At 33.4% G+C, this 14,868-nt stretch overlaps 2 protein-coding genes across 4 annotated transcripts; both read left to right on the forward strand.

Moving 5' to 3' along the window:
- Positions 1 to 5,727: 5,727 nt before the first annotated feature.
- On the forward strand, positions 5,728 to 6,201 carry LOC139888841 (uncharacterized). Its single transcript, XM_071871825.1, has one exon. It carries the CDS (start codon positions 5,728 to 5,730, stop codon positions 6,199 to 6,201), a length of 474 nt encoding a protein of 157 aa, XP_071727926.1.
- A 917-nt stretch (positions 6,202 to 7,118) lies between these two features.
- On the forward strand, positions 7,119 to 9,416 carry LOC139891896 (F-box protein At5g39250-like). Of its 3 annotated transcripts, none has more exons than XM_071874918.1 (2): positions 7,119 to 7,241; positions 8,530 to 9,416. In XM_071874918.1, exon 2 carries the CDS (start codon positions 8,564 to 8,566, stop codon positions 9,308 to 9,310), a length of 747 nt encoding a protein of 248 aa, XP_071731019.1. In that variant the 5' UTR covers positions 7,119 to 7,241; positions 8,530 to 8,563; the 3' UTR covers positions 9,311 to 9,416. The 3 variants fall into 3 exon arrangements, with proteins under 3 accessions (XP_071731019.1, XP_071731020.1, XP_071731021.1); XM_071874919.1 differs by having other exon boundaries at positions 7,180 to 7,315; XM_071874920.1 differs by lacking the exon at positions 7,119 to 7,241 and adding an exon at positions 7,253 to 7,274.
- Positions 9,417 to 14,868: the final 5,452 nt, after the last annotated feature.

Raw genomic sequence — 14,868 nt, forward strand, 5'->3', positions numbered from 1 at the left:
TATAACTCACTTTCACAGATTTTTACTTCGTCGGGAAGTAAGACTTGGCCACTGGTTGATTCACGAACCTATAACAATATATACATATATATTAAAGTATGTTCAAAATATATTTACAACACTTTTAATATATTTTGATGTTTTAAGTTTATTAAGTCAGCTGTCCTCGTTAGTAACCTACAACTAGTTGTCCACAGTTAGATGTACAGAAATAAATCGATAAATATTATCTTGAATCAATCCACGACCCAGTGTATACGTATCTCAGTATTGATCACAACTCAAACTATATATATTTTGGAATCAACCTCAACCCTGTATAGCTAACTCCAACATTCACATATAGAGTGTCTATGGTTGTTCCGAAATATATATAGATGTGTCGACATGATAGGTCGAAACATTGTATACGTGTCTATGGTATCTCAAGATTACATAATATATAATACAAGTTGATTAAGTTATGGTTGGAATAGATTTGTTACCAATTTTCACGTAGCTAAAATGAGAAAAATTATCCAATCTTGTTTTACCCATAACTTCTTCATTTTAAATCCGTTTTGAGTGAATCAAATTGCTATGGTTTCATATTGAACTCTATTTTATGAATCTAAACAAAAAAAGTATAGGTTTCTAGTCGGAAAAATAAGTTACAAGTCGTTTTTGTAAAGGTAGTCATTTCAGTCGAAAGAACGACGTCTAGATGACCATTTTAGAAAACATACTTCCACTTTGAGTTTAACCATAATTTTTGGATATAGTTTCATGTTCATAATAAAAATCATTTTCTCAGAATAACAACTTTTAAATCAAAGTTTATCATAGTTTTTAATTAACTAACCCAAAACAGCCCGCGGTGTTACTACGACGGCGTAAATCCGGTTTTACGGTGTTTTTCGTGTTTCCAGGTTTTAAATCATTAAGTTAGAATATCATATAGATATAGAACATGTGTTTAGTTGATTTTAAAAGTCAAGTTAGAAGGATTAACTTTTGTTTGCGAACAAGTTTAGAATTAACTAAACTATGTTCTAGTGATTACAAGTTTAAACCTTCGAATAAGATAGCTTTATATGTATGAATCGAATGATGTTATGAACATCATTACTACCTTAAGTTCCTTGGATGAACCTACTGGAAAAGAGAAAAATGGATCTAGCTTCAATGGATCCTTGGATGGCTCGAAGTTCTTGAAGCAGAATCATGACACGAAAACAAGTTCAAGTAAGATCATCACTTGAAATAAGATTGTTATAGTTATAGAAATTGAACCAAAGTTTGAATATGATTATTACCTTGTATTAGAATGATAACCTACTGTAAGAAACAAAGATTTCTTGAGGTTGGATGATCACCTTACAAGATTGGAAGTGAGCTAGCAAACTTGAAAGTATTCTTGATTTTATGAAACTAGAACTTTTGGAATTTATGAAGAACACTTAGAACTTGAAGATAGAACTTGAGAGAGATCAATTAGATGAAGAAAATTGAAGAATGAAAGTGTTTGTAGGTGTTTTTGGTCGTTGGTGTATGGATTAGATATAAAGGATATGTAATTTTGTTTTCATGTAAATAAGTCATGAATGATTACTCATATTTTTGTAATTTTATGAGATATTTCATGCTAGTTGCCAAATGATGGTTCCCACATGTGTTAGGTGACTCACATGGGCTGCTAAGAGCTGATCATTGGAGTGTATATACCAATAGTACATACATCTAAAAGCTGTGTATTGTACGAGTACGAATACGGGTGCATACGAGTAGAATTGTTGATGAAACTGAACGAGGATGTAATTGTAAGCATTTTTGTTAAGTAGAATTATTTTGATAAGTGTATTGAAGTCTTTCAAAAGTGTATAAATACATATTAAAACACTACATGTATATACATTTTAACTGAGTCGTTAAGTCATCGTTAGTCGTTACATGTAAGTGTTGTTTTGAAACCTTTAGGTTAACGATCTTGTTAAATGTTGTTAACTCAATGTTTATAATATCAAATGAGATTTTAAATTATTATATTATCATGATATTATCATGTATGAATATCTCTTAATATGATATATATACATTAAATGTCTTTACAACGATAATCGTTACATATATGTCTCGTTTAAAAATCATTAAGTTAGTAGTCTTGTTTTTACATATGTAGTTCATTGTTAATATACTTTATGATATGTTTTCTTATCATAGTATCATGTTAACTATATATTTATATCCATATATATGTCATCATATAGTTTTTACAAGTTTTAACGTTCGTGAATCACCGATCAACTTGGGTGGTCAATTGTCTATATGAAACATATTTCAATTAATCAAGTCTTAACAAGTTTGATTGCTTAACATGTTGGAAACATTTAATCATGTAAATATCAATCTCAATTAATATATATAAACATGGAAAAGTTCGGGTCACTACAGTAACGATATTAAACGGAAAAAGTCGGGTTGTTACAATTAAGGCTTGGGTGTATTCACAAGCGAACCATAAAAACCTTAGCCATTGCATAGAATCAACAACCTAAAATGAGAGGCCAAACTCCCTATTTATAGGCTTCGGATTTCCGCTGAGCTAACAACCGCGCAGCACCGACATATCCGCAGTAATTTGTGCGGAACACTTTCGCAGTTAATATTTGTGCTCTTCCCCCAGAGTTTAAGCACAGCGCATAATTACTTGTTTATTTCTGCGGTTCTGTTTGCTTTTATATTTGAGTTGACTTTTGCACTTAAAATATATATATATATATATATATATATATATATATATATATATATATATATATATATATATATATATATATATATATATGATCACTTGGGTACTTGTTTAATCAAAAGTCAAACCATGTAACATGACAACTTTTCTTAGTTTGATTTATGATGATGCAACCACAAATTTTATAGGTCGCTAATAATATATAACAACTAGTCGCGTTTGGCCCGCGCGATGCGGCGGGATATTTCGGTATGCATATTCATATTTAACGTAGTGTTGTGTACGTATAGAGGGGAAACAGCTCATATGTTAAGACCCGTTTTAGATGTCGGTGTTTTTAGCGTTTTTTTGAAAAAGTGTCCGTTTCGAACGTAGTTAGTCTCGTTTTATTCGTAAAATTATTTTAAATTTAATGATGGCAGCGGTGAAATTTAACCCGCGTCGAGTAGGGAGATAAGGTCCGTGAAAGTTTAAGGTGGGTATTGGGTTTTGATTTAAATTAAAAATGAAAATTTACAGTTTACACCCCCGAAGAAGTGTGTAAGTTGAATATCTTGGAGGGGGTGAAATGAAATATCATAGGGTGAAATGGGGTGGTTGAACTTCTATCATATTTCATCCTTTATAGACAAGAAAGAAATAAATTCGATAGTTTTGTTTAATGCTCTTTACCTATATTTTATTTGTACACATTTCTTTTATCTTTTACATCGTTTTTAGATCGAGTAATATCTATTTTTGATATTTTTTTTCTATAATTTTATTCAACTTTCTACTTTGACTTGATTTGTTTCTTATACACAACTTTTGTAGAATTAATTAATGTGCTCACAAATAATATGTTACATTTGTAATTTTTATTAAAGAAACCCGCAAATTTTGCGAGTCTTAAACCAGTATATATTTAAAGTTCAATACATCTACAAAAATTAAACTGGTAGTCCAAGTTTTTAAGATGACTATGGCCCTCTTTGCTAATAAGAAGGTTCCGCCACTCAAGTATGATAATATTACAATTATCTCATTGAACATCTTTACGTTTCCGGATTCACGACATTATTAATTTCCTATTTTGTCTTAAATCTTAATTATTGCACTCAAGTATGTCTTTACTTTAACCCGTTAAAACTATGTTTGATCGCTTTACAAAATCAGTTTCAAAACGAAGACTATAAAATGTAACTAAAACGTTATGAAACTAATTTATTTAAGTAAAAAGATTAAATATTATTCATTTATATTTAATATTGATTAATAATAATAAAATTTATTATTTAACTTTATTATAAGATTTTATATTATCAGCTATACTATTGTGTGAGATTTATAATGAATCTGATTGATTTATCCGAAGGTATTTTGCTATTAAGTAATTTTATTTCTTTTTAAATGTTGACGCCTACATAACATCACAATGATAACAATTTCATTTTTTGTTCATATACATCATTACGATGTCATAATGACAACATAGTAATTTTTTTTTAACGTTTTTTATAAATTTTCTCATACTGTTGTTGACGTCAGGCTGACGTAATAAATATTACCTTTTTAAGGATTAGAAATAAATTCATGAAGCGATTTCTTACAACAACGGGGGATCATCTGACCCCTCCTTTAAAAAGAGCTAAGTGTTTTGAATTCACTATTTCCCTTTAACAAAATCTTAATTGGGGTTGTCGTTAACGGATAAAGGTATTGTACAATTCAATAATCGTAGCTTACAAATTCACATATAATCGTCATGTACAACACCTTTATGTGTGTTAACGACTGCGCTTGTTAAAAAATCCTAAGTATTCTAAAAAATTTGCTAACGACAACCTCTAAAGGCTGTCGTTAACGTGTATAAAAGCGTTGTACAATTTATTAATCACCATTATGAAATCAACAAGTAACCACCATGTACAATTATTTTATCCACATTAACAATAGTCTTACAGTTATGGTTAGCAAATTTATATTCAAATTTTTTATGAAGAATACCAAACGTAGCATTTATGGCTACGTTTAAGCATATCATGGACTTTGTTGAATTAATTGTAATATATAAACATTCTATTAATATCACGTTGAATTGTTTATGCGACAGTTAGTTATAAATATTGAATTAATTTATATATCCACTTTAGGGTTGTGCACCATTTGATTTCAAATCGAATAAACTGAATATCGAATCGAATCCAAACCAAATTAATAACATATTAAAACCGAAACCGAACCGAATTTTAAATTCGGTTAACCGAAAACCGAATTAAAAATCGAATTCAAATTAATAACATATTAAACCATATTTATATTTATAATATTTATATATATAGTATCATATAAAACTCTTAAATGATGATGTCACAAATAAGGATTATCTAACCTTAAAAAAATTCAAAAATAAAGAAAAAAATTCTAAGCCCTTCATGATGATGTCATTAAAATAATTAATTATATTTAATAAAAATATTAACATGTTCTATAATATATGAAGCATTATGTAAAACCTTATAATAAAACACCCCCTGACCATAACAATATTTGAAGCATTATGTACAACATTATGGTAAAACACCTCCATGATCATATGTACGATATTTGAAGCATTATGTACAACTTTATGATAAAACATTCTCACATTTGTACAAACTTTAAAAAAAATTCTACAAACATTTTACAAAACACCTGATGAACACACGTTCAAACTTTGAAGCATATTGTGCAACCTAAATATAATAATTGTATTTTATTTTTTTCAAAAAAAAATTAAAGAGACATTTGTTATTAATAATTATTATTATTAAAGATATAAATACTCAATTTTAGACCAAACTTTATTATTATATTATTATTATTCAAATATGGGTTATGTATATGAAATACATGTCTCAATAAAATATTGCAATGAAGGTTTTTATGAAAAGGAAAATAGTAATTGTGATGAAAATTGAACGAAAGTTGTGAGAGAATAAATGTAATTCATTTATTCTGACCAAGTTAAGTATATCAATATGTTTACAACACTCTCTGAATTCGACAGTATACAACAAATGCTAAATACATATGTTAAACACGACAAGGCTTTGGATTCGTGGGCTTGGAACTTAGCAGTGAATGGGTGCTTTACTACAAAGAAACTGGCGTGCATTATTGATGAGAAGATCCTTGGTAACAGATTTAATCTCGACGAAACAATTAAAAATAATTTGGTACCGATAAAAGTTTTTATCTTCATATGGCGGGTGTTAAAAAGACGAATCCCAGTCCGTACCGAACTTGATAAAATGGGTATAGACCTCGATTCCGTTAGATGCCCGCGATGTGACGATGACGTGGAAACTATTGAACACTCTCTAATCTTTTGTCGTCATGCGATGGATATTTTGGAACGAGTCTACAAATGGTGGGGTCTTGGTGCGGTTACAAATCTAAGTATCAACGAGGCTTTTAGGGGCAATTGTAATCGCTCTCTAACTCCTCTTTGATCTAGTATTTGGCAATCAATTGAGTGGACATGCGCATATATACTATGGAACAATCGCAACAAGAAAGTCTTTTCTAATACTAGTTGGAATGGTCCTACGGGTTTGATGGAGATACAACTTAAATCATTCAAATGGATTTCGGGTCGTATTCGTAATCGGAAGATGGATTGGCTTCTTTGGCTCTCGGATCCTTGGTCATGTTTTGTTTAGTATTTGTATTTAGCTAGTTGTTTTCTCCGAAACTCTATTTTGTCGGGTTCATAGGTTGGTCATTAGCTTTATGTCGTGATTGTCTCCCCTTGTTCGAGTTCGTGTTTATTTTCTCTTGTAATATGTCTCGTGTTCGCTTGTATTTGCTTGCCCTTTTGGGCCTTCGAGTTATAATATATCTTGCTTTTCGGGAAAAAAAAAGTATATCAACATGTTTGTAAAAACGACAAGTTTCTTAGTCGGAATCTGTAGTTCCACGGGTCATTAAACTAAATGACTTTAGCATTTACGTTCACTTAATACCTAAAACATATCATTTTTGAACAAACTCGTGATTTCACGGGTCATTTCAATAGTTTATATCATATTGTATTATTTTATTTTTATTAAACAATAAACATGTTATATACTCTGTGTATTTAAATTAGTTCCATAACCTTCATTCTTAATTTATAGGTAAGTAATTATGCTGATTATGTTTTTTATTTTTAGTGATTTTCGGTTTTGATTTTTATTTTGATATTTAAATATAGTTTCTGTTTGATTTTCAGTTTTAATTTTATAAATTTAAAATCGAAAAAACAAAACCAAATAAACCGAAAAATTAAAAACCGAAAATATGAACACCCATAATCCACTTTCCGTTTATAATTTTTTATTATTTATTAGTGTTTCCGTTTATCATTTTTCATTAATCCGTATTTATTAGTGGATCATTTCTTTATTTGCTTACATCATTACTTTACAACTTTTTGGCGTTGTTGAAATCAACTCTCCGTTAAGTAATCGTCATCCTGCGACGGCTTTCCTTTATTAATAGCAAATCAAAGGTGAATCAACAATTTCATTTTTAATCTCAATCAGTAAGATTGAATTTGCTCTAATTATATCTTATATCTTTCATGTAAGTTTTTTTATTTATAACTGATTAGTGATTACTTTTACGCCAAAATGTTCCATTGATTAGGGTTTTATGTGTGTCTGTGTTGCTAAATCAAATTTTTATATATTCATCAGTCCTTAATTTATTCCGGATCGTGATCTGTTATTATCTGATTTATAATTTGTGCTTCCTCGAATATATTAGAGCATTAAACATAAAAATTAAAATACTTTTAATTTCAAATATTGCTTCTGATATTTAACTTTTAAATTGTCCAAATTGTCTCCATATAAGCCAAATTACATTACAAAAAAAAAAAAAAAAAAAAAAAGTTGCTTCTTTTTGCACAGAGTAATGAATTTAGCAAATTAAATATGTTATACCTATTGAGGAGCCTTTGCTTATTATGAATGTGTTACAATTCATTAATTAGTTTTAAGTAGTAGTCCAGTATAGTTCATAGTTCATAGTTTTTGATTAATAATTCACAGTCCTTAATACCAATATGTGTGACCAAGGCTCGAGGGTGATAATGCTGGAGTAATCTGTAAAACAAAGTATGAAAACCCTTTCGTGTGTGTGATTGTTTGTAGAGCATATATGAATTCGAGTCAATCTCGATATGATTTCCATTTTCTATCTGTATGATTTTATCTGCTCTGTTCTTGCATAAATTTATGTTACTCTTCTGTATACAAAGATAATTTAGATTTTCTAATACTGACATGTGTATACAATATTTATGTGCAAGTTTCACATGTTAATGTACTAGTTTCTATGTTCCAAGGATACAAGTGTGTAATATATGGATGTCATAATTTGTGGTTTGCAGAAGATTTAGGATATGTTGGTGTCTTTTATACGTGTGTTTGTGACTACTTTTGTATGGAAAGTAGAGATATCAAATTATCAATGAATCTAAAACAAGTGTTATTAGTGTCTCTTTAGTGGTGTAGACTCCCGTTGAGGATTTCGTCTTTTGACCAAAAACAAGAAGGGTTGGAATACCGCAAAGAGAAAGTGATAATTAAAAAGATTTTTTAGTAATTGGTACATCTCTTTGGTGGTATGTAGACAGGTAAACGAATAAGGTTTTCTTGTTCAGGATACCCAGGGAAGATGATTATTTTTACTCAGATGTACGTGGCCTAACCATGTTATCCCCGGGCTGTTTCTGACCCTTTACTGGTGTGTATACAAAAATATTTTGGCTTATGTTGTATATATGCATGCAGATCGAGTCCACGATTGTTGCCCAATTTCGGTGAAATGTTATCGGATGAGATACTAAAGGCTGTTTTTCCGTTACTTGAAGGCCCTGACCTAGCATCTTCTATGGGAGTATGTAAGCAATGGAAAATCATAGCTCAAGACGATTACTTTTGGAAATGTGTTTGTGCAAAAAGATGGCCATCGACTTGTAAGAATCCATCACCGCCTGTATCTTATTACAAACTATTCAAAACATTTTACAAACGCATAAACCATAAAACTCTCCTTCCTCCAAGAATCTCATTAAGTGATCTCGAGTTTTACATCGATTTCTCGGCAAACGGAACTATACTCTTCTCAGAAGTTGTTCCGGGCCCTACCCTCAAAAACGGTAATTGGACCCCACCAAGTGGGATCAGTTCCTCAATGAGGCATCATTTAGAAGGTCTAGAGTACAAGCTAACATTGCCTGTGACACCTCGGTTTAAAGTTCCTTATACAGAGACCGTTAATGTTTCTGTACTAGTGTCACGAAAAGATACCAATAAAGTTGCTTGTATAATCCATGAGGCAATGTTTGAGTATATTGACCGGTCAACGTGTAAAGCACTTGCATTTGATTATCTTGTGTTTTCTCCTGCACATCCTTTTGTGTCGGGAATTCGTGCTTGGATTGCTTTGTTGTTCATGGAAAATGGTGATGATGGTGACATTGATGTTTTTGGGATTGAATTGGATTTTTGTGATGCTGCTAATAATGAGGAAGAAGTGCTATGGCTGTTGGACATGCTTGATTGGAACTAGTAAAGTAAGCTGTAGAGTTTGAATCAGTATTTGTAGAACAATGTATTACTATTTGTTGTAAAATACCAAAAATGTTGTATTTGGGTCTTTAACAATGGAATTTATTGTGTTCATGTTTGGTTCTGTTATTGATATGTTCAGAAGTCATAAATGTTCGTATTATGTTTAGGCGGTTCCCTATCTCCGATCACCAGGACCCGTAACGCTTGTTACCGAGTAACATAGATAGGCACCGGGCCACTAGGTTCGCCAGTGGGACCTGCAACGGTTGGTAACGAAACAAAGTGTGGGGCCGGTTTCTTTCTTTTTTCAATTTTTTGTATTCCCCCAACGGCTACAAAATGGCTCTTTTCTTTAATCTAGCTAACTATTGCAAGTTTGTGGCCATCGATCACCTTTTAAAACCAAAATACAACCCATTAAAACAACCATCTTACCAACGAAGCATTGCTTCAACGGTACCCGGCCCTTGTGATCCCATCGGTCTCACATATGTAAGTGTTGGAACAATGACTTCACGCATGCTCGAATCTGGGCGCTGGCATATTGTGGTGATTTATGGGTGAAGGTGTTTCGCCAGGCTCCAGTGGGCTACGGGGGACCGCTGGATGGGTTGACAAAGTCAACATAGGGCTTGCATATCCCTGTCGAAACATATGTTTTGGAACTATTAAAACAACCATCTTACATTACCATTTCATACAATTTCATACAATTTCACTAAACTTGCATCAAAAAATGTCTCAACCAACTAAAAATGATTTTTCAACCATATGATCAACAATCCAATATCGTCTCCAAATAATTCATCGAACCAAGCTAGTAATTCTTCTCCAAGTCAAACTAGTTTTTCACACTTCGCACCAAATCAAAACGCATTCTACCAATGTTAGTACGATTTTCCGTATAGCGGCTGTAAGGTACTAGTACAGAAAATTAGCTGCTCAGCGTGTGGCATATACTGTTGATTGTTGTTTGCCCTTGAGAAATAATCTCTGCAGACCCGGAACACAGATGTAAAATCTGTGGGGTGGCCTCAATCAATCTGTGGATCAATCTGTAATGATCCGTCTAGCGTACTGCTACTAAGCGGCTAATGTTATTTTAGAGTGAGAAAGAACTGTGTGAGAGAGAAAGTGTACTTCTCTCTGACTGAAGTTCAGATCAGAATGATGTGAAATGTGGTGACCCAGGGGGTCTATTTATAGGCGTAGAATGTCCGAAATTCACGGGATACACGTGTCAATCACTGAATGGCTCTGTTACTTGAAGTATCTGGAATGTCGGTGGCGTGTGCTGACGTGGCTGCGTGCCGTTCACGCGCTGAGTTCAAGGGTTTATGCATAGAAGCTGCCTGCAGGGCTTACGCTTGACGCTGGGCGGCCTGATGGACGCTGGGCGGCAAACTCTGAAAACAGCCAAATTTCATTATGTCTTGTGCTCTTTGATCGAGCTTTTTTGTATGAAAATGATGTTTTTATGCGTGTATCTCCTATGATACACCATTAAGTCCCCCCAGTTTAATGTCTTTATTTTTGTAAAAAATAAAGTCATTAAACTAAAAATAAAAGATGCCTTTTTCCTCGAAGACACAAAACTGCTGTAGCCGTCTGATTCTCTGCTCTGACGTCATATATGTAGTTATGAATTTGCCCCCGAAGTCTTTTTAATTTATTTTCAAAGTTTAAATTGTTTGCTCTATTGATCTGTCCCATACACGTGTCTCAATCTCGTCCCTTTATTATCCATTTGCTTGACTATAAATAGCCCGACCTTTTACCTTTTTCCTTTTCCGAAAACTGATTATTTGCTGTGAAGATATCTTGCAATTTATTCAATTTAGCAATCCGTGAAGTGCAAGGTCAGTGATTGTTCATCTTTTCTTCTGTTTGAATTTTCATTTTTTCGTACTACCATGGCCGAATCCAGCAGCACGTCTTCTCAGAGAGACAATCGTGACGTCAGCACCATCCCTTCTAGTATCACTGAAGCCGATATAGAACAGTTATGTAAGAAGCACAGATATCTTAGATTGTTGAATCCTATTGTGCCTTGGCCTAGAGATAGGGCCAATAAACCTCCGAAAAAGATGATTACCCTCTATAAATTGCAATTAACTATAGGAAACCTCCGTATTCCTCTTTCTTCCTTTCTTCAACAAATTCTTGCCCACTATGGGATAGGTGTTAGTCAAGTTCATCCATTAGGTTTACAGAAAATTATTCTTTTTGAAATGTACCGTAATTCTGTAGGAGAAGCTCCCAATGTGAATATTTTCCATGAATTATTTAGAACTAGATTAGTTAGCAAATGCTGGTATACATTTGATTGTAAGCCGAACAAGGCGTTTACTGGGGTGAAGGAAAGTTCGTTAAAGAACTGGAAAGATCCCTATTTCTTTGTTAATGAAATGGTTGTTCAGGATGCTTGGGCATGTGTTCGTGGTTGGAGAAAAACTACCATAGGAGTTAGCAAATCCACCACATTGTCTGAGGATGAAAGTTTTATTCTTGATACTTTGAAGACATTCAAATTTCCACAACGATCATATGATGATTATGAAGCCATATTGGTTCTCTGTAAAATGAGTAACAACTGACGTTCTGGATATACACCGGTGCTGCGCTGGGAAGGCCGTGGAAGGCATCTTTATTGATATATTTTGTTATTTGTTATGCTGTTCTGAGTTGTGTATGTTCTTATATACGTTTCTGTTTGTTTGTATATTATCTGATTGCAGAAGAAGAAATGCAGGTTTACAGAACTTTCAAGAAGACCAATCTTGATCCTTTGATTGTGTCTGAAAGGCCTAAAACCCCTGCTGAAATTGAGGCGGAGAAAGCCCAAGATGCTGCTTTTGAACAACAATTGAAAAGCCCAGAGCGGTCTGTTGAGGGCGGAGATGGTGGTACTGTTCAACCATCTCCTGATGTTGAAATTGTTGAAGTCACCCCTGAACCGCCCAGCGCCAAGAAGGCTGTCAAAAGTTCAAAACGTGAGGGGAAACGTCCAGCGGGTGAAGCTGTTGACAAACCAAAAAGGAGAAGTATGTATTTTAGCTGCATCTGTATAAGTAGATTAATAATTTTGTGTCAAAGCTCTATTGTATATTTATCTGCTTCTCTGTTTTATAGGATTGGTTCATCAAGATGATGTTGTTGATATTTCTACTTGGAAGGATCCTGAGAGCAATAAAACTGTTAATGTTGAAGATGACAGTGATGATGATAATGAAGAAACTGATGATGTTGATTCTTTTGAGACCCCTCCATTCGGAACTCTGCATACTCCTAAAGGTACTGATACAACCCAATCTTCTGCATCTACCCAACCACCATCTGTACCACTGGGCGGTTTGCAGGCTTTTCTTGATGATCCTGCTAACAAATCTGATAGTTTTGCTGAGTTTTTGAAGGTAATCCTTATAAGATTTATAATCTAAGAACACTATTTCACTAATAATTGTTTTCTTATCAGAATTACTGAATTCATTGTAGGAAAGCACCATTACTGATTTGTCTTCTTCTCTGTCCACCATGACTCATAAACAAAGCTATCAATCTACTGCTGCAGCATCAGTGCTTTTGAATCAACATGTGATTCATGGGCTTAAGATGCAAAAAGCTCAAGACACTATTGTTACCAATGCTGTTCATAATGCCAACAAAGTAAAAGGGCTTGAAGTTGACTTGAAAGATGCAAATTCAAACTTGAAGACTGTAGAGGATGCTGTTAAGAAGAAGGAGGAGTTGTTGCAAGTGGTGGAAACAAAATGTGTTGCCGAAAGGGTGGAGAAGGAGAAATTTATGGAGGAGAATGATAAGCTGATAAAGAATAATGAGGAGCTAAAGAAGTTGCTTGAGGAGAAGAATCAGTTGTTGGAGGAGAAGACTGCTGCTGTTGCTGGTGCTGAAAATTTTTTTACTGATTTGAAGGCTGGTGTCCCTGGTCTGATGCATAGGGTGTTGGGCTCTTCACTTGTGGGTCAAACTTTTGATAAGTATCTGGTGGCATCTACAAAAAGTGACCTTTCAGATGCAATGGAGGAGGTTTTAAATGCATTACCTGTAAGGCCTGACCCTTTACCAGATGCAATTGCAAAACACATCAAACCAGATGCTGGTGCTAAGCTGCAGGCGGCCATAGCTGAAGTGACTTCTTTGAAGATTAACTCCTTGGAAGAAATTTGTCTTAGGGATAACGTATCTATTAAGGACATTCTAGATGTTCCAGTTTGAAAACACACTTATTATGTAACAACATGTAACTTCTGTATACTGATAGTATATGTATATGTATTTAGTTCTTTTGGTTACTGTTTTTATTTTGCTGCTTTCCATGATTAACGCATCACTTCCATGAATACTGCCATATGTATTTAACCATTATAAGCTTGTTAAAAAGCTTAGATTTGCATATATCACATGAAATGATTTTTGTCTTAAACTGATTTTTGAATTTGTACATGAATTGAACTATCATCCGTCATCCGCTGTGCATAATTCCTCTTTATGAATCAGAGGTGTACTGCTACATAAATGGTATTATGTATATAGGCTATTAAAATTGTACATCTGTTTTGTATTTCCATTTAGCCAAAACAAGTTATATAGAACTTTGTTATTGTTGTAATGAATATATCGAACAATTTATCCATTCTCCATTCTGTATCAGAGCATATGTTTTGTAAAGAAGTTTTTTGAAAATTCTCAAACTACTTTGTGAAGTAGGATATGAATGAATCATAATGCTGTTATGTTATGTTATAAATATTGATAAGTCTGTTAAAGAAATTTCTGTTTATGGAATAAACAGTGTTCCGTTTAGCGTGTTGCGCTCAGGTGTTGTGCAGCTTACAAAATACACTTGTATTTCAATTTTTTCTGTTTTCCAGATATAAATGGATTTATGCAGTTGTGATAAATCATTCTGTATGTCATGACATTATGAGATCTTTAGTTTTGCCTCGGTGCCCTCTAGCGAAGTAAACACTTTACGCTAGCCGATCCCTTGTGTCTATAATGTTGACACAAGAGCCTCTAACATCGGGGGCATAAAAATGCCTTGCCTTATGTGGGTAGGAATGAATGCTATGCTTTACATTCGTAACGCGTAACGCTGTACGTAAGAAAAATATAAATTTTCATTGATAATACTGTCACTCATACAACATTTTTGTGTAATATCTTCGTATGGGGTGATCAAGTCCCAATCAGAAAATTACAAAAAGTGTATTGTGCGATTGTCTGAACTGAGAAAAATTAAAAAACGTGATAAAGACTGTTCTGCAGAATTTATGTTATTGTATTGTATTCCGTCCAGCGTTCTGCGTCCTCCTTTCAATGCTCCCACATTTTATATGGTTTAAAGTACCCATTCACATCATTTCTGCTAAATAACTGCTTCGATGATTCCCCTCTGAAAAAATTCCCTTGAGCTTCATAAACAACTGATTTTTCTCTTGCAGGTCCCACATACTCAGAGTGTACTGCTGCTACACCATTTGGTGTTGGGAACCGTATTTCTGCATGTGGTGTGGAAGTAATTGCTCCAAATTT

Source organism: Rutidosis leptorrhynchoides, chromosome 2 (assembly GCF_046630445.1).
Source record: "Rutidosis leptorrhynchoides isolate AG116_Rl617_1_P2 chromosome 2, CSIRO_AGI_Rlap_v1, whole genome shotgun sequence".
In the NCBI taxonomy this organism is placed as follows: domain Eukaryota; kingdom Viridiplantae; phylum Streptophyta; class Magnoliopsida; order Asterales; family Asteraceae; genus Rutidosis; species Rutidosis leptorrhynchoides.